The sequence below is a fragment of the Leucoraja erinacea genome, chromosome 10 (assembly GCF_028641065.1).
Source record: "Leucoraja erinacea ecotype New England chromosome 10, Leri_hhj_1, whole genome shotgun sequence".
Classification (NCBI taxonomy): domain Eukaryota; kingdom Metazoa; phylum Chordata; class Chondrichthyes; order Rajiformes; family Rajidae; genus Leucoraja; species Leucoraja erinaceus.
In genome coordinates this window covers 1,288,994-1,308,287 of record NC_073386.1, presented here as the reverse complement: position 1 = coordinate 1,308,287, position 19,294 = coordinate 1,288,994, and the positions used below count along the sequence as shown (strand labels likewise).

Sequence of the window (19,294 nt, the reverse complement as noted above, 5' to 3'; positions counted from 1 at the left end):
TTTTCAAAGGGTAGATTAGTCTAAAACTAGACATTTGGAATCGATTTAAGGCAGTGGTTCCCAATTGGGGGCAAGATTTTTTCAGGGGGCAAGATTTTTAAGTGGGGGCATTGTCATGCGCAACTGAGGTCTGGGACCAATGATTTTCCTACTATTTGCAGCTTAACCATCTGTAAATGCATACGTAGATATTATAATCAGAAACATTTTCAGTAAATAATTTTTTGTAATAAAAAGGTCTTTTTAACTGTAGTTAGTGCAAAAATCAAAGTTGGCAGTGCAACCGAAGACACCATCCCTAAACGATCCAAGTTGCTGAGCTTAGTGTTGTGTTGCGTTCAAGAGCTTGTGAAATAAGAGCGTGGCCAAGGTGGTGGTGGTCTCGACCCACATTGCCACCCATTCCTTTTCTCCACTGATTTAAGGCAAAAGGCCGAATGATTGGACTCCAGCATTTTTTTTCTCCCGGTGTCAAGAGCCAAGTGTTAAATTGTCATGTGCACCAACAAAAGACCAATGAAATTCCTACTTGCTGCAGCTTAACGGGCCTGTAAATGCAATAACGCAGATATTATAATCAAAAACACTGCAATTAATCAGTGGGATTAGTTAAAGGCAAGCGTGCAAAAATGATGAGTTTGGCTGAAGGACCAGTAGAACATTCCTAACTGACTCTCCAAGTTGCTGAGGTTTGTTGTGTTGCGTTCAAGAGCTTATGAAATGAGAGCGTGGCCAAGGTGGTTGGGTTTAATTTAGTATATGCCATACATTATTCCTGGCGAACTTAGTGCTGATGTACTGAATGTGAGATGATCATTACTGATGAGCACAATAATTTTGCGTTCACCCAGTCTTTTGTGAATCTGTGGAATTGGCTGCCTCATAGGGCACAATAGTGGCAGTTGAAGTTTCTCTGGATGCAGGTTCTGAGAGAGGGAACATAGGGAAGCTGCAGGTCAAGCGATATGGGTAAAGGCAAGCGTGATTGGCAATGATGAGTTGTGCTGAAGGACCAGTAGAACTTCATGACTGACTCTCCAGAGAGGTGAGACATTTTACTAGGGGCGGTTTGCTTGCTTATGATGGTAACTATCAAAAAAATTGGCCAAGTACCTCTGGATTAATTTAGTAATTGTACATTATTCCTGTCCATTGACCTCTGTAGAAGATATACAGAATGCTGTGCCAGATGTTTTTTACTGTGGTTGATGGTGACACTACATTTTTACATAACTTGCAATCTCAGAGAAGTGAAGACATGGAACTTCTGCCTCATAACACAGTGCGAGAGGACCAGTGAGGCATTATCTGTGGATGGGAAATGGAGAGTTAGATTTGGGCTCTTATTCACACGGAGCCTCAGAGATCTAAAGAAAGGTCCTGACCCAAAACGATTGTGGATGTCTCTTTCATAGAAACATAGAAACATAGAAATTAGGTGCAGGAGTAGGCCATTCGGCCCTTCGAGCCTGCACCGCCATTCAATATGATCATGGCTGATCATCCAACTCAGTATCCCGTACCTGCCTTCTCTCCATACCCCCTGATCCCCTTAGCCACAAGGGCCACATCTAACTCCCTCTTAAATAAAGCCAATGAACTGGCCTCGACTACCCTCTGTGGCAGAGAGTTCCAGAGATTCACCACTCTCTCTGTGAACAAAGTTCTTCTCATCTCGGTTTTAAAGGATTTCCCCCTTATCCTTAAACTGTGACCCCTTGTCCTGGACTTCCCCAAGATTGGGAACAATCTTCCTGCATCTAGCCTGAACCCCTTAAGAATTTGTGTAAGGGATAGATCCCCCCTCTCAATCTTCTAAATTTGGAGCCTTATTCACACATCGCCTCAGTGTAAAGAAGGGTCCTAACCCAAAATGTTGCCTGTCTCTTTCCCTCCACAGATGCTGCCTGACTCGCTGAGTTACACCAGCACTTTATTCTAAATACGTTCCCTCTCTGTGGTGACTTTCATAATCAATTAATGTCCCCCCCCCCCCCCCCCCCCCCCCAAAAAAAAGGCAACACCGGAAAGGAATAAGTGGCGTTCTGGAAGCAAGATGCTGGTGAAATATAGTGAGAAGACACGCCCATAAATCTACATTTAGAAATCCAGACTAGACCATCTGGATGCAGAAGAAAATAAATACATGGAGATAAAAAAATAATATTCTGTATCTTTCAGAACACTGCAGGCCTAGATGATTTTGAAAGGCAAAAAACACTTGGAACGGGTTCTTTTGGAAGAGTTATGTTGGTGAAACATAAAGGCACGGAACAGTACTACGCCATGAAGATACTGGATAAACAAAAAGTAAGTATGCCCGTTCATACAAGGCAGCAGACCAGAGAGTGAGTGTTTTTTATTTCCCATTGACTTAATGTCACTGTACCTAAAAATGTTGTGGGATATTGTAGATTGCAATTTGTCATTAATATATACGTTGTAATGTTTCATTTAGAGATGCAGCAAGGAAACGGGTCCTTTGACCCACCGAGTCCGCTCACGTCAGCGATCCCCACACACGAACACGATCCTACACTCACAGCTCGGTATAAATGCAAATTGTCCCGAGTGTGTGTAGGGTAGTGTTAATGTGTGGGGATTGCAGGTTTGTACGGGCTCGGTGGGCCGAAGGGCCTGTTTCCATGCTGTATCTAAACTGAATTAAACACACTGGGGACATTTTATAAATATACTAAGCCAATTAGCCTACAAACCTGTACATTTTTGAAGTGTAGGAGGAAAATGGCTTGCTCCTTATTCCTAAACTGAGTCCAGAACCAGGGGCCACAGTTAATGGCCTACTCCTGCCTATTGTCTATTGAAACCAGAGATTCCGGAGGAAACCCATGCAAGTCACGGAGTAAACGTACAAACTCAATACGGACAGCACCCATAGTCGGGATCGAACCCTGGTCTCTTGCGCGGTGAGGCAGCAACTCTACCGCTGCGCCACCGTGCCACTCTAAATGTGTTGACAAGCAATACTTACTTGCTGGACTAGGCACTGCCGCTTCCTGCAAAGATGTGCCCGTTCCAGTTTGATCTTCACACAGAGAACCAATACTTCTGATAAATACAAAAATGCCTTGAGTAAACTTTGAGCTTTAGCCTTTGCCTACGTAACTGTACACAGATGCTGTAAAGGTCAGCTTAAGATAACGTCAGAAATATAGCAGTTTCAAAGACCATTTCCTTTTTAAGTTTGAGTAAGTATGACTGCAATGAGTAGATAGTTTAACAATATCAAACCACTGACTACATATATAGAACAAGGCAGGTTTATATTATTTGCAAATCCATATTTAGATGTTCGAGATGCAGTGTGGAAGCAGGCCCTTCAGCCCACCTAGTCCGAGCTGACCAGCGATCACCCGTACACGAGTTCTCATCCACCCCATACACACAAGGGAGTGAATGCGAAAGTGGGATAGCATGGACCGAGTGTGAACGGCTGATCGATGGCCGGCATGGACTTGATGGGCTGAAAAGCCTATTTACATGTTGTATCTCTCAAATAAAAACTAATCCGAATATGTTCTCTAGATAAAAGGCTGGTGGATAAACCTAGTTTAGCAGTGAAAGGCCCGTAATGTCTGATGCATTTTTAAAAATTATCCTGACTACGGGTGCTGCCTGTACGGAGTTTGCACGTTCTCCCTGTGTCCACGTGGGTTTTCTCCGGTTTCCTCTCACACTTCCAAGACGTTTGTAGGTTAATTGGCTTCTGCAAATTGTAAATTGTCCCTAGTGTATAGGATAATGTACAGTGCGAACACTGGTCAGCCCAGACACGACGAGCCAAAGGGCCTGTTTCCACGCTGTGTCTCGCAAAAGAGTCTAATCAAGGTAAATCAAGCGGTTTTAATGCTATAAGTGGAAAGTATGGTTTTACAAAATAATGTAGCTCAACCTGAACCGATTCTATTATGTGGTCAGGAACCAAATCAAGCATTAATCCCACACTAGGAGGCATCATAAGCCCACGGGCAGACAACACAGGGAAGGTAATGCTGACCTGATTGCTGAGTACTCTGTTAACCATAGCAGCCTTTGGGCTACAAATTAAATGTTACATTTGGACATTATTTCAAATATGTGAAATATGGTATGAAATGAGAGTGCGTTTTTATTTCCTTTATTAAATCCCTGGAAGATTCTGGGCTTGCGGGGATAGAAACAATGTTACATTTGGACATTCAATATTCATGGCTGATCATCCAACTCAGTATGTGAAATATCTGATATGAATGAGAGTGCGTTTTTTTTCTCTTGTATTAAATCCTAGGATTTCCCCCTTATCCTTAAGCTGTGACCCCTTGTCCTGGACTTCCCCAACATCGGGAACAATCTTCCTGCATCTAGCCTGTCCAACCCCTTAAGAATTTTGTAAGTTTCTATAAGATCCCCTCTCAATCTCCTAAATTCTAGAGAGTATAAACCAAGGATAGTGTTTTGTAGATCATGGAAGAGCACCAGAACAGAATCTTCAGCCCATCTTGTGCGTGTCCATCACAATGCCAATTTAAATTAATTTGATCTCCTGAACATGCTCTTTCTCCTTCCATTCCTGCCTGTCCATGTGCCTGTTTAAATGCATCTTGTGGAACTATAGTATGTGCTTCCACCACCTCCCATGGCAGGCGTTCCAAGCATCTACCATAATGCTTTCAATTATTAATTGTTTTAATTTGCCCCCTCACACCATAATGCTATGCCCTCTAGCACCCCCTCCACACACACTTGGATCTCCTGCCATCAGGCAAGAGATTCCGTAGCATCAAAGCCCGGACTACCAGACTGCTAAACAGCTTCCTGCCACAGGCTGTGAGGCTGTTAAACAGTCACTCCACCTGATTCTGCGGCTCAGCACTGACATTTTAATAACTCTGGCACTGGCCACTCAAATCAGCTGCCCTGGACATTTTAATGACTGTTTTTACTGTATTTTAATGTTGCTGTTTTACCTGCTTATAACTATTTATACTGTTTCATCAGGGACTGGATTGTTTTTACTGTTATTATGTGTGAAATGGTTTAAGTTAAACGTCTGCTCATTTTGCACTGTACAACTGTTGCTTTGCAAGATGACAATAAAGGTTGGTTGATTGATTGATTGATTGATTGATAGTATGTGACATTTCTACGCAGGGAAAGGATTCTGATACTATCCTATCCATGCCTCATAATTTTATAAACTTCTATCAGGTCGCGCCTCAGCCTCCGATGCTCCAAAGAAAACAATACAAGTTTGCCAAACCCCTCCTTGTAGTTTGTAGTTAAAACTTTCCAATCCAGGAAACCTGCTGATGAACCACTTCTTCACCCTCTCCAAAGCCTCCCCCACATCCTTCCTACAGCGTGGCAACCAGCACTGCCCACACAGTGCTCCAAATGCGGCCCAGCTGATGGTTTATCCATCTCTAATATGACTTGCCATTAGTGCCCCGACGGATGAAGACAAGATATCATATGCTTTCTTTGCCACCCTATCGACTTATTTTGTGCGTTCCATGCAGGTACGGACTTGCATCCTAAGACTCCTCTGTACACCACTGCAATTTATTATCCACGACTTGCATTTCAAAGTTCAGCATCTTGCACTTGGATATTGCAATAACGTTGAGGCGTTAAACTTTGGAAGGTTAAATGTAAGAAGAAACCCGTGTTGAAAGAAGCTACATCTTTCATTACTTTTCATATTGTGGGTTTAATGATGTTATCGTTATAAGAGGCTTATTATAACCTCTACCTATCCCAGCAAGAAGCCCACACCAAACAAATGTATCAACACTAAAATATGCAATATTTTTTGGTCGTGGTGATTGGGATAGGGTTGTCTATTAGATAGACATAAAATGCTGGAGTAACTCAGCGGGACAGGCAGTATTTCTGGAGAGAAGGAATGGGTGACGTTTCGGGACAAGACCCTTCTTCAGACTATTGTTCTCTAGTGTTAAGTGAATGCTGATGATAAATGTTATAAATTGCATAGAGTACCTCGGCTAAGTACATCTAATATCTGGAGTTAATTGTTGCCTGTTAACTCATTGATTCTTTTTTTTGTTTTTGTTATTGAGTAACCCAGGTGAAAAGTGAAAGGCCAGGGCCACAGTGCAGGACACTATGCAGGACCAGTGTTGAAAAGAGTAGTAGCGAAGACGAGATAAATCAAGACGCAGTGGTTAGGTGATGCCAGGATTGCGTTTTAAAAGCCTTATAGATTATAGAAGGAAGGGAAGCCGGAGAGGTAAGAAGCTCTACAGTTTTTAGGTCCTATATAAGAGTGAGCTAGTGTAGGAGATAGTGCGATGAGTCTTGCTTTCAACGTTCCCTCTTCAGCACAAGAGGTGACAAAGTGCAGAATGAAATTTTTCGATCTTGCCATATTTTCGCTCTCTGCCCCAACCAATTTGAGCCAAATTAGATCCTTTATGGACAAGACTCATTTCCCTTCTCCCACCCTTAAATGGGTAGCAATCAAATAAGCAGAATTCTTATTCCGAGAGAGTAATCACAGTTGAGACTTGGTGGTTATTGCTGATGTAATTACATGTTTTTTTCATGCTGCCCCATGCATACTTACCCCCCTATGCATAAATTAGCCATGTCATCCCTTCATCATGCATGATCATTAATGCGCTCTTTTTGTGCAGGTCGTCAAACTGAAGCAAATAGAACACACACTCAATGAGAAGAGAATATTGCAAGCAGTCAATTTCCCATTTCTGGTGAAGTTGGAGTACTCCTTCAAGGTAAATGGCCTTCATTTTGGAAGACTAGGTGAGACGCACCATTCCATATCTTTAAAATGGGTTTGAAACCTTCACACACATCAGCCTTCGAGTTGAGCTTTTTCTGGGAATTTCTGAATTTTATGATGTGCTAAAAGGGCCTGAATAAGATTTGGACAGGACTTCAAAACGTTTCATTATTGGAATTGAAGACGATTGATGTCTGGAAGCTATCAATGTATTTGTGCACTATTAAAACATTGCCACTATTGATACAGTGTTAGCACTTGACAGCCAAAATAATTGTTTATATTGCACATTTATTCTCCTTCATTCCTGCTTCTGAGAGTTGTTTTAATACTAAATAGAGCAACACAAAACCTTGGTTAGGCCATACTGCACGTAGATTCAGATTCAGATTCAATTTTAATTGTCATTGTCAGTGTACAGTACAGAGACAACGAAATGCATTTAAAGGATCTTAAAGGATGTGATTAGTTTGGTTTATTGTCACGTGTACCGAGGTACAGTGAAAAGCTTTTGTCACGAGCTAACCAGTCAGCAGAAAAGACAATACATCATCCAGCCAAGTTGGCGAAGATGCAAAATAGATTCACAAGGATGTTGCCTGGATTGGAGAGATTTAGTTATCAGGAGAGATTAGGCTGAGTAGGAAAGAACTGCAGATGCTGGTTTAAATCGAAGGTGGAGTAACTCAGCGGGACAGGCAGCATCTCTGGAGAGAAGGAATGGGTGACGTTTCGGGTCGTCTGTTTTTCCCTGGAGCAAAGGAAGCAGAAAGGTGACGTGCAAAATGTTTTTAAAATTACGTGGCTTAGATGGTGTCAATAGCCAAAGTTTCTTTCCCATAGTAGAGGTGATTAAAACCAGAGGGTAGAATGAGGAGGGTTTAATGGAATCTGAGGGGTATATTTTTCACAGATGTTGGTATCTGGAATGCCAGGGGTGATGGTGGAAGTGGGGGAAAATGGCAACATTTGCGTTATCTTGACAGACGCCCAGCAAGACAGAAGGATATTGAATTAATGCAGGCAGATAAGGTTAGTTTAGTTCAGCATCATGTCTGGCACTGACATTGTGGGCTGAAGTGGCCTGTGTTGTTTTATTGTGTAGGAAGGAACTGCAGATGCTGGGGGTTTTTTTCTCCTGAAGATAAACACAAAACGCTGGAGAAAATCAGCTGGTCTGGCAGCATCTCTTGAGAAAAGGAATAGGTGACGTTTCGGGTGGAGAACCTTCTTCAGACTGTTATTGTGTTCTAGGTGGGATTGGTCTGATGCTGAGCATAGATACAGAGGGTCGAGGGGCCTGTTTCTATGCTGTACATCTTTGATGCCCTGATAAATCAAGTCATCGACACATTAACCTTTTAATTGGATACCGGCAGGATATTAATTAAAACTACATTATTAATCCCCTTTCAGGCACAGCTGATAACTTTTCTAATTTGAATTGTTGTATAATAGCACTAAACTGAACAAATGTATTGTACTTAAATGTGGACAAGATTGATTAATGACCCATGCACTGACTGCCTTATTTTAAATTTAACAACTATTAACTTGCATTGAAGACTCGCCAATGGGAATTTAAATAAAGACTTCCATTTCAGGCAGCACACATTTTGTTTCCTAGCATCCACAATGCAATCTCAGTACCAGCTGTGGCAGGTAGGTTCTCTACCAGAGGATACAACCATTGAGTATCTGAAGCTTACAATCTGTGCAAATGGACAATGGGTGCTGGAGTGAACTTGCCCTGTTCATATTGAATACAGGAGCAAACATGAATGGACATGTGGACACAAGGAACTCGTCTAGTTTACAATAAAAAATCACTGCTGGAGTAACGCAGCGGGTCTGGCAGTATCTCAGGAGAACATGGATAGGCGACATTTCAGATTGAGACCCTACTTCAGATTGAACCTAAATGTCACCTATCCATGTGTTCAAGAAGGAACTGCAGATGCTGGAAGATCGAAGGTGCACAAAATTGCTGGGGAAACTCAGCGGGTGCAGCAGCATCTATGGAGCTTCAAGAAGGAACTGCAGATGCTGGAAGATCGAAGGTACATAATACTTGGTACATAAAATTGCTGGAGAAACTCAGCAGGTGCAGCAGCATCTATGGAGCTCCACAGTATCGCGCACCAACCACCAACACTGCAGCAGAGCCACTGTCATCGATGTTTAGTAGAGAGTAGAGTGTTTAATTTGTTCATGATATATGTATTTTTATTTCTATTTATCTTTTACTGCACACTGAATGGACACTGGTTGAGCAACGTTTTTTTGTTTCCTCTGGGTATGTGAATACTCAGGAAAATGACAATAAAGATATACTATACTATGACATGGGATCATGACAGAAGCCTCCTGGTGGCGATCCCCGGAAGCGATGCACTCTGTGACGCGTCTGGCGACGATTCTGTCAACATGTTGGACGATGACAAAAGCCAACAGCGAGCAACATCGTCTGACACACGCGCGAACGAACGAGTGTCAGAACAATGCCTTCGTATCTGACCTTTTCCGGTATAGGTGGCTAAGGGATGTCCCTGTAAAGGTTGCTAATATCATGAAGGGTGTAGTTGAGGTGAATTGCCACAGTATTTTCCCCAGCGTAGGAAAGTCTAGAGGCCATGGGTTTAATGCGAGGGGTGAAAAGATTTAAAAGGGAACTGAGGAGAAAGTTTTTCACACACAGTGTGGTGTGTCCATGAAAGGTGCCAGAGGAAGTAGTAAAACTGGGTACATAGAAACATAGAAAATAGGTGCAGGAGTAGGCCATTCGGCCCTTCGAGCCTGCACCGCCATTCAATATGATCATGGTTGATCATCCAACTCAGTATCCTGTTCCTGCCTTCTCTCCATACCCCCTGATCCCTTTAGCCACAAGGGTCACATCTAATTCCCTCTTAAATATAGCCAATGAACTGGCCTCAACTACCTTCTGCGGCAGAGAATTCCAAAGATTCACCACTCTCTGTGTGAAAAAAGTTTTCCTCATCTCGGTCCTAAAAGATTTCCCCCATATCCTTAAACTATGACCCCTTGTTCTGGACTTCCCCAACATCGGGAACAATCTTCCTGCATCTAGCCTGTCCAACCCCTTAAGAATTTTGTAAGTTTCTATAAGATCCCCCCTCAATCTTCTAAATTCTAGCGAGTACAAACTGAGTCTATCCAGTCTTTCTTCATTTGAAAGTCCTGACATCCCAGGAATCAGTCTGGTGAACCTTCTCTGTACTCCCTCTATGGCAAGAATGTCTTTCCTCAGATTAGGAGACCAAAACTACAAAACTGAGCAACTGTACAATTAAGATATTTTAAAGGAGAATTGAACGGGTATATGGATAGGGACGGTTTGGAGGGATATGGGCCAGGCAAAGGCAAGTGGGACTAACACTGTTAGGCAACATGGTTGTCATGGACGAGTTAGACTGAAGGGCCGGTTTCCTTGCACCATAGGGGCCACCGTTGGAGATTGACAGGTTCTTGATTAGTACGGGTGTCAGGGGTTATGGGGAGAAGGCAGGAGAATGGGGTTGAGAGGGAAAGATAGATCAGCCATGATTGAATGGCGGAGTAGTCTCAATGGGCCAAATGGCCTAATTCTGGTCCGAGAACATGAATTGATAGCTCCTTGATACTATGGCTTAAAAAAAATGTTTCTGGAGCATCCATCTGTGGGAGAGGTGCTTTGTCCAAGGGACAGACATGATTCACTGGAATGACGGCAGACGTTACAAGATCATGTAATGTAGCCTACCTCAATTTACTGATGTATTTGTGGCTTTTTCGCTCTGCAACCTTAATTCCCACAATTAATCACTATTTTCTCCCTCAACTTTCTTCATTTACTCGTTTTCTTTCTTCACACACTATATATTTCACATCTTTCTATCCTTTACTATCTAACTTCTTTTTCTTATTCTCATCTTTTTTCAATGTAACAAAAAAAAAAAAAAAAGAAGTTGTACATAAAATGTATTATGAAAATATATATTAGGCACGTTGGTGCCATATGACTGTACTTACTTCTAATAAAATAAAATATTTAAAAAAAAAAAAAAAAAAAAAATTCCCGCAAGTGGAATCTGGAACAAAGGGGTAGAATCTTAACATAGTCAGCCACACAACAGTAAAATTCCTCGAGCACTATTTTCATGAAAATCTGAAACTGGTTCTGAAAGACATTGTGGATGCAAACCAAATCTTCTTTTCAGTAGAGCAACAGATGTATTGGGGGTGCGATGCTTTTTCCTAAAATGGTCTATTGGTCAGTCAGGATTTTATTCACCAGCTGGATCAACGATGGAGCTCGGCAGCTGCTTTGTTTCATTGTGGAACGGAAGGAGGTGTGAAGAAAGTTAAATCTCAAAAGTTGTTGCAGCTTGTAGTTTTGAGTTCATGCAATCAGTACAGTAAAAGCCAAATGTTCTCCTGCATGTCATAGCGTGCAAAACGTTTCATGAATCGAGTGCGCAATAGAGCTCTCTGAAGGCCAGAAGTGGTACTGTACCATCAAATGTCTCTTCCCTGCCTTGAGATGAACGAAAGTAGCATCAGAAATTGAAATTGGGGGAAAGAAATACAATTTGAAGCCATCATGTGCGATTGACCTTAGTCATCATATATATTCCCCTTCCAAAAGATTCTGTCAGATCCTCTGAAGATGTTAATTAATACCTTGATTTTAACAGGCAGTTGTACTTACATACCATTCGCCAAGTTGTGTTGGAAGGAATGGGGAAGGGAAATTATTTTTACTGCATAATCCTTGCTATTATTTCATGTTGATCAAAGGTGAACAGAAAATTACCTGCAGTGTACTTGATCACATCACCCATGATCACATTGAGTGGCGGTGCTGGCTCGATGCACTGAATGGCCTACTCCTGCACCTTGTCTACTTGGAACCATACAGCACAGAAACAAGCCTTTTGGCCAACTTGTCCAGTCCCATTTTCCTGCCTTTGGCCCATGTCCCTATCCACGTACATATCCAAGTGTCTTAAATGCTATTATAGTTCCTCCCTCAAAACTAACTCCTTTGACAGCTTGTTCCATATTGCCACCCTCTGTGTGAAAACATTTCCCCACAGATTCATATTAAATCTTTTCCCTCTCATCTTAAACTAATGTCCACTGGTTCTTGATTCCCCTAAAATTCACTGTGCATCCACCCTATCTATTCCTCTCATGGTTTTATACACCCCTGTAAGATTGCCCCTCAGCTTCCTGCACTCCAAGGAATAAAGTCTACAGGACTGTAAATCTTTGCCCTCTGGTATTTGATTTTTCCATCCTGGAAAAAAAAAGGTTCAAATTGTCCACCCTATCTGTGCCTCTCATTATTTTATATACTTCTATCAGGTATCCCCACAATCTCTGGCATTCCAGAGAAAACTATCCAAATCTGCCCAACCTCTCCCTGTAGCTAATCCCACAGCCTCTTATCCAAGCATCATTCTGGTAAAACCTTCAACTTGGATGCCATTTCCAATATTCAGTGAAGAATGTTTACATATAACTAATATTTGCTCGTTAAGGGGATGTAACCATTGGCTGTCAATGTATCACTTTAATTTTTCTTTAATTGATGGTCTAATTTTGTGTTTTAGGACAACTCTAATTTATATATGGTAATGGAGTACGTGCCAGGGGGTGAAATGTTTTCGCATCTTAGAAGAATTGGAAGGTTCAGGTAAGGCCCGTGGACTGATTGATTAAAAAAAATCTTGCTATTCGTTGCATTGAATCAGAATTTATCAAGGGCCAGGGAACATGGGTTTATGGTCGTAAGGAATAGGAGTAGCATTAGGCCATTCGGCCTATCAAGTCTACTCCACCATTCAATCATGGATGATCTATCTCTCCGTACTAACCCCATTTTCCTGCCTTCTCCTCATGACCTCTGACCCCTGCACTAATCAAGAATCTATCTCTGCCTTATCCACTGACCGCCCCCACAGCATTCGGTGGCAAAGAATTCCACAGATTCACCACCCTCTGATTAAAGAAATGTCTCCATCTCCTTCCTAAGAGAACGTCCTTTAATTCTGAGGCGTTGACCTCTAGTCCTCGACTCTCCCACCGGTGGAAACATCCTCTCCACATCCACTCTATCCAAGCCTTTCACTATTCTCTATGTTTCAATGAGGTACCCCTCATTGTTCTAAACTCCAGCGAGTACAGGCCCAGTGCTGACAAACACTCATCATGGATTAACCCACTAATTCCTGGGATGCCTTTATTCCTTCTACCAAAATGCATGACTCCACACTTTGCTGCACTATATTCCATCTGCCACTTCTCTGCCCACTCTCCCAGCCTGCCCAAGTCCTCCTGCAGAGTCCCTGCTTTCTCTACTCTACCTGCCCCTCAACCTATTTTCGTATCATCCGCAAACTTGGCCAGAAGGCCCTCAATCCCCTCGTCCAAATGATTAATATACAACGTGAAGAGTAGCGGCCCTAGCACCGACCCCTGCAGACTTGACTCCTCTAGTCACTGGCAGCCAACAATAAAAAGCCCCCTTCATTGCCACTCTTTGTCTTCTGCAATCCAGACAACCTGCTATCCATGCCAGTATCTGCCCTTCGATACCGTGGGCTCTCATCTTCCTTAGCCACCTCACGTGTGGCACCTAATCAAAGTCCAGAACCAGGGGCCACAGTTTAAGAATAAGGGGTAAGGCATTTAGAACGGAGATGAGGAAACACTTTTTCACACATAGACAATAGGTGCAGGAGTAAGCCATTCGGCCCTTTGAGCCAGCACCGCCATTCAATGTGATCATGGATGATCATCCCCAATCAGTACCCCGTTCCTGCCTTCTCCCCATATCCCCTGACTATCTTTAAGAGCCCTATCTAGCTCTCTCTTGAAAGTATCCAGAGAACCGGCCTCCACCGTCCTCTGAGGCAGAAAATTCCACAGACTCACAACTCTCTGTGGTTCTGGACTCCCCCAACATCGGGAACATGTTTCTTGCCTCCAGCATGTCCAAACCCTTAACAATCTTGTATGTTTCAATAAGATCCCCTCTCATCCTTCTAAGCTCCAGAGTGTACAAGCCCAGCCGCTCCATTCTCAGCATCAGCATATGACAGTCCCGTTCCCATCCCTTTCAAGAGAAACCGTTAAACCTATGCTGCACTAAAGATAGCAGAAGTCCTTCCTCAAATTAGGGAACCAATACTGCACACAATAGAGGTGTGGTCTCACTAGGCTCTGTACAACTGCAGAAGGTCTTTGCTCTGAGGGACTCCTCTTGATCAGGCCATGATTCGCTTTCTTCACTGCCGCTGTACCTGCATGCTTACTTCATAGATGATGCCATGGACTGGATCCCTTGTACTTGTTTTCCCAAACTTGACGCCATTTAGATAATATTGCTTTCTGTTTTTTATACCAAAGTGGATAACATCACATTTATCCACATCAAACTTCATCTGCCATGCATCTGCCCACTCCCCCAACCTGTCCAAGTCACCCTGCATTCTCATAGCACCCTCCTCACAGTTCACACTGCCACCCAACTTTGTGTCATCTGCAAATTTGCTAATGTTACTTTGAATCCCTTCATCCAAATCATTGATGTATATTGTAAATAGCTGCGGTCCCAGCACCGGGCCTTGTGGTACCCCACTAGTCACTGCCTGCCATTCTGAAAGGGGCCCGTTTATCCCTACTCTTTGTTTCCTGCCTGCCAACCACTTCTCTATCCATGTCAGCACTCTACCCCCAATATCCATGTGCCCTCATTTTGCCCACTAATCTCCTATGTGGGACCTTATCAAATGCTTTCTGAAAGTCCAGGTACACCACATCCACTGACTCTCCCTTGTCCATTTTCCTAGTTACAGAGAGTGGTGAGTCTGTGGAATTCTCTGCCTCAGAGGGCGGTGGAGGCCGGTTCTCTGGATACTTTCAAGAGAGAGCTTGATAGGGCTCTTAAAGATAGCAGAGTGAGGGGATATGGGGAGAAGGCAGGAACGGGGTACTGATTGGGGATGATCAGCCATGATCATTGAATCGCGGCGCTGGCTAGATGGGCCGAATGGCCTATTCTGGCCCCTATTGTCTATTGCTTTCTGAAAATCTAAGTAAACAATATCTATTGGCTCTCCTTTGTCTTTCCTGCTATTTACTTCTTCAAAGAATTCCAGCAAATTTGTCAAGCAAGATCTCCCCTTCACAAAGCCATGCTGACTTTGATCTTTTTTATCGTGAACATCTAAGTACTCCATAACCTTATCCTTTATAATGGACTCTAAAATCTTACCAACAACTGATGTCAGACTAAAAGGCCTGTCCCACTAACGTGACTTTTCAGCGACAGTCTTCGACCATCAAGCTCGAGGGCGCTCGCCTGAAAAACCTCGAGCTGGATCGACCGTTTTTGAAAACCGCGAGCTGGAGACCGTGGTGAAGTGTGTGTGTGGAATTCTCTGCCACAGAAGGTAGTTGAGGCCAGTTCATTGGCTATATTTAAGAGGGAGTTAGATGTGGCCCTTGTGGCTAAAGGGATCAGGGGGTATGGAGAGAAGGCAGGTACAGGATACTGAGTTGGATGATCAGCCATGATCATATTGAATGGCGGTGCAGGCTCGAAGGGCCGAATGGCCTACTCCTGCACCTATTTTCTATGTTTCTATGTAATATTAGCTATTTTCCAATCATCTGGAACCATTCTTGACTAGTGATTCCTGAAATATCACAATCAATGCCTCCACAATCTCTAAAACCTCTTTCTGAACCCTAGGGTGCAGTCCATCTGGTCCAGGTGACTTATCCACCTTCAGCCCTTTCAGCTTCCCAAGCACCTACTCCCTGGTAATAGCCGCTCCACTAACTTCCACCCCCTGACTCTCTTGAATTTCAGGCACGTTGCTGGTCTTCCACTGTGAAGACTGACGCAAAAATGTTATTCATCTCCTCGGCCATTTCTTTATTCCCCATTATCACTTCTCCTGCATCATTCTCCAGTGGCCCAACATCCACTCTTGCCTCTTTCTTGCTCTTTATATAACTGAAGAAACTCTTGCTATCCTCTTTTATACTACTGGCGAGCTTACCTTCGTATTTCATCTTTACACCGCATATTGCCTTTTTAAGTTACCCTCTGATGTTCCCAATCCTCTGGCCTCCCACTAATCTTTGCTATGTTGTACGCCTTCTCTTTGAGTTTCATACTGTCCTTGACAAAATAGAGAGAGTACAGAGGAGATTTACTAAAATGTTGCCTGGGTTTCAACAACTAAGTTACAGAGATAGGTTGAATAAGTTAGGTCTTTATTCTCTGGAGCGCAGAAGGTTAAGGGGGGACTTGATAGAGGTCTTTAAAATGATGAGAGGGATAGACAGAGTTGATGTGGACAAGCTTTTCCCTTTGAGAATAGGGAAGATTCAAACAAGAGGACATGACTTCAGAATTAAGGGACGGAAGTTTAGGGGTAACATGAGGGGGAACTTCTTTACTCAGAGAGTGGTAGCAGTGTGGAATGAGCTTCCAGTGGAAGTGGTGGAGGCAGGTTCATTGGTATCATTTAAAAATAAATTGGATAGGCATATGGATGAGAAGGGAATGGAGGGTTATGGTATGAGTGCAGGCAGGTGGGACTAAGGGGGAAAAAAGTTGTTCGGCACGGACTTGTAGGGCCGAGATGGCCTGTTTCCGTGCTGTAATTGTTATATGTTATATGACTTTCTTTGTCAGCCGTGGTCGCATCTTTCTCCACTAGAATCTTCCTCTTTGGATCCTGCGTCTTCCGGATTATTCCCGATAATTCCTGCCATTGCTGTTCCGCCGTCATCCGTGCTAGGGTCTCTTTCCAGTCTACCTTGGCCAGCTCATGCCTCTGTATTTCCCACTGCCCAACTGCGATACCGACACATCAGATTTCACCTTCTCCCTCTCAAATTGCAGATTAAAACATTTAGAAAAAACAACTTTTAAAACGTTTCAGGCAAAGGAAAAAAACCTGAAGGGGCAACATTTGTACACAAAAGGCGTTAGTGGTAAGGAATGAGCTGCCAGAGGAAGTGGAGCCAGATACTGTCACAACATTAAAACAAATATTTTAGACAGGCACATGAATTGCATAGCTTTGGAGGGATATGGGCCAAAAAGATGGATCCCTTCATCCAAACCATTGGAGTAAAGCGTCTCATTGAGGGAGTTGGCACCATGCTCGAGGTGATGGGTGGAGACCGTATCTGGGCGTTCTATCAACATACGGATGGATTGTTGGATCAAGGTGCGGCCCTGAGCTCCATGTCTCAGTGTTGAGCAGCTGCACAGTTGGCTCTGCTCCACCCAACACCAACCCTTGCAGGAAACTTCTCCGCACTATCCCGCGGCAATTCCTTGGGCAGAGGTCCACAGCCTGAGCAGACATCTTGGAGTTCAGCAGGGTGATCTTATAGACATGTACAAGATCGTAAGGGGAATGGATCAGGTCCCTTGCCCAGAGTTGGGGAATCGAGAATCAGAGAACATAGGTTTACGGTGAAAGGGGAAAGATTTTAAGAATCTGAAGGGTAACGTTTTCTCGCAAGGGGTGGTAGGTGTACGGAGCGTGCTGCCGGAGGATGTAGTTGAGGCAGGGATAATCGGAACATTTAAGAACAAATTAGGCAGTACATGAATAGGACAGGTTTAGTGGGATATATGGGCCAAACCCAGGCAAGCGGGACTAGTGTAGATTGAGCATGTTGATCGGCGTGGGCAAGTTGGGCCGAAAGGCCTGTTTCCATGCTGTATGACTCCATGTACCTTTGAGTGGATTACCAAGTGCACAGAGTGCTTCCTGCCCATCTCTTAGACCAGCAGAGACCAGGCATTAGTGGGTGACACAAGTTGGCCCCATGTTTTGATATAAAGTTTGCTATGTAAACCAACTATTTTGAATCCACCATCAGCCAGAAGATCAGTGTCCATAGAACAGTGCAGCACAAGAACAGGCCTTTCGGCCTACAATGTCTGTTCCAAACACGATGCCACACTAATAATGTTATATGCCTGGACATAGTCATAGAGCCATGCAGCGTGGAAACAGGCCCTTCTCCATAGATGTCCACCCCTGACCAACATGTCACCCGCTGCAGTTTCTCCAGCATCTTTTATCTACCTTCGATTTTTCCATGAGCATCTGCAGTTTTCCTTCAGAAAGGTGAAGGGGTGAGAGAAAAAAATTTCCTTCAGCTCTGTTTGTGTTTGGAACACACTGCTTGAAGACGAGAATCAAAAGATTTGCTGGCAGTTTTCACTTTGAAATTGGTTACTTGAAAATATACATCGGAAAGGATCAGAAAAGTGGAACAAGAAAAGTCAGAAGAAGGGTCTCGACCAGAAACGCCACCTATTCCTTCGCTCCATAGATGCTGCCTCACCCGCTGAGTTTCTCCAGCATTTTTATCTACCTTCGATTTTTCCGGCATCTGCAGTTCCTTCGTAAACAGAAAAGTGGAACAAATAAGATTGCTCTTTCAAAGAGCCAGAACCAGCAAAGTGGACCGAGTGAATACTCCCTGTGCCATACGACCGAGTTCCCTTGTTCTGGATATCCAGGGTAGCTACAGCACATTGGGTACCTGCTTTAGATACATTATTGGCATGGGTGCCACGGTACAATTTGTTTAGTATGCCTCCAACACGATACATCGTCAAACTCAAGCACAACAGGTAGAGTAAAGGGGAAGATACAGACTGCAGAAGATACAATGCCCCCATAATGTTTGGACTCCACAATTTGAGTTTTGTAATTGAAAAAAAATCACATGTGGTTAAAGTGCACATTGTCAGATTTTCCCATTTTTATACATTTTGGTTTCACCATGTAGAAATTACAGCAGTGCTTTATACCCCCCCCCCCCCCCCCCCCCCCCCCCCCGCCATTTCAGGGCAACATAATGTTTGGGACACAGCAATGTCATGTAAATGAAAGTAGTCATGTTTAGTATTTTGTTGCATATCCTTTGCATGCAATGACTGCTTGAAGTCTGCGATTCATGGACATCACCAGTTGCTGGGTGTCTTCGCTGGTGATGCTCTGCTAGGCCTGTATTGCAGCCATCTTTAGTTTATGCTTGCTTTTGGGGGATAGTCTCCTTTAGCTTTCTCTTCAGCAGATAAAAGGCTTGCTCAATTGGGTTCAGATCAGGTGACTGACTTAGCCACTCAAGAATTGACCATTTTTTAGCTTTGAAACACTCTTTTGTCGCTTTAGCAGTATGTTTGGGATCATTGTCTTGCTGTAGAATGAACCGCCGGCCAATGAGTTTTGAGGCATTTGTTTGAACATGAGCAGATAGGATGTGTCTATACACTTCAGAATTCATTATGCTACTACCAGCAGCAGTTGTATCATCAATGAAGATAAGTGAGCCAGTACCTTCAGCAGCCAGACATACCCAGGCCATAACACCCCCACCACCGTGTTTCACAGATGAGGTGGTATGCTTTGGATCTCGGGCAGTTCCTTCTCTCCTCTATACTATGCTCTTGCCATCACTCCGATATAAGTTAAT

The 19,294-nt window shown here is 43.4% G+C and overlaps 1 protein-coding gene across 1 annotated transcript in view; it reads left to right on the top strand.

Annotated features, from left to right (window-relative positions):
- LOC129700701 (cAMP-dependent protein kinase catalytic subunit beta-like) overlaps positions 1-19,294 on the top strand; it is a 139,500-nt gene that overhangs the window by 97,646 nt on the left and 22,560 nt on the right. The window contains 3 exon segments of the mRNA XM_055641291.1: positions 2,182-2,310; positions 6,657-6,755; positions 12,382-12,464. Coding sequence (XP_055497266.1) covers positions 2,182-2,310; positions 6,657-6,755; positions 12,382-12,464 — 311 coding nt within the window.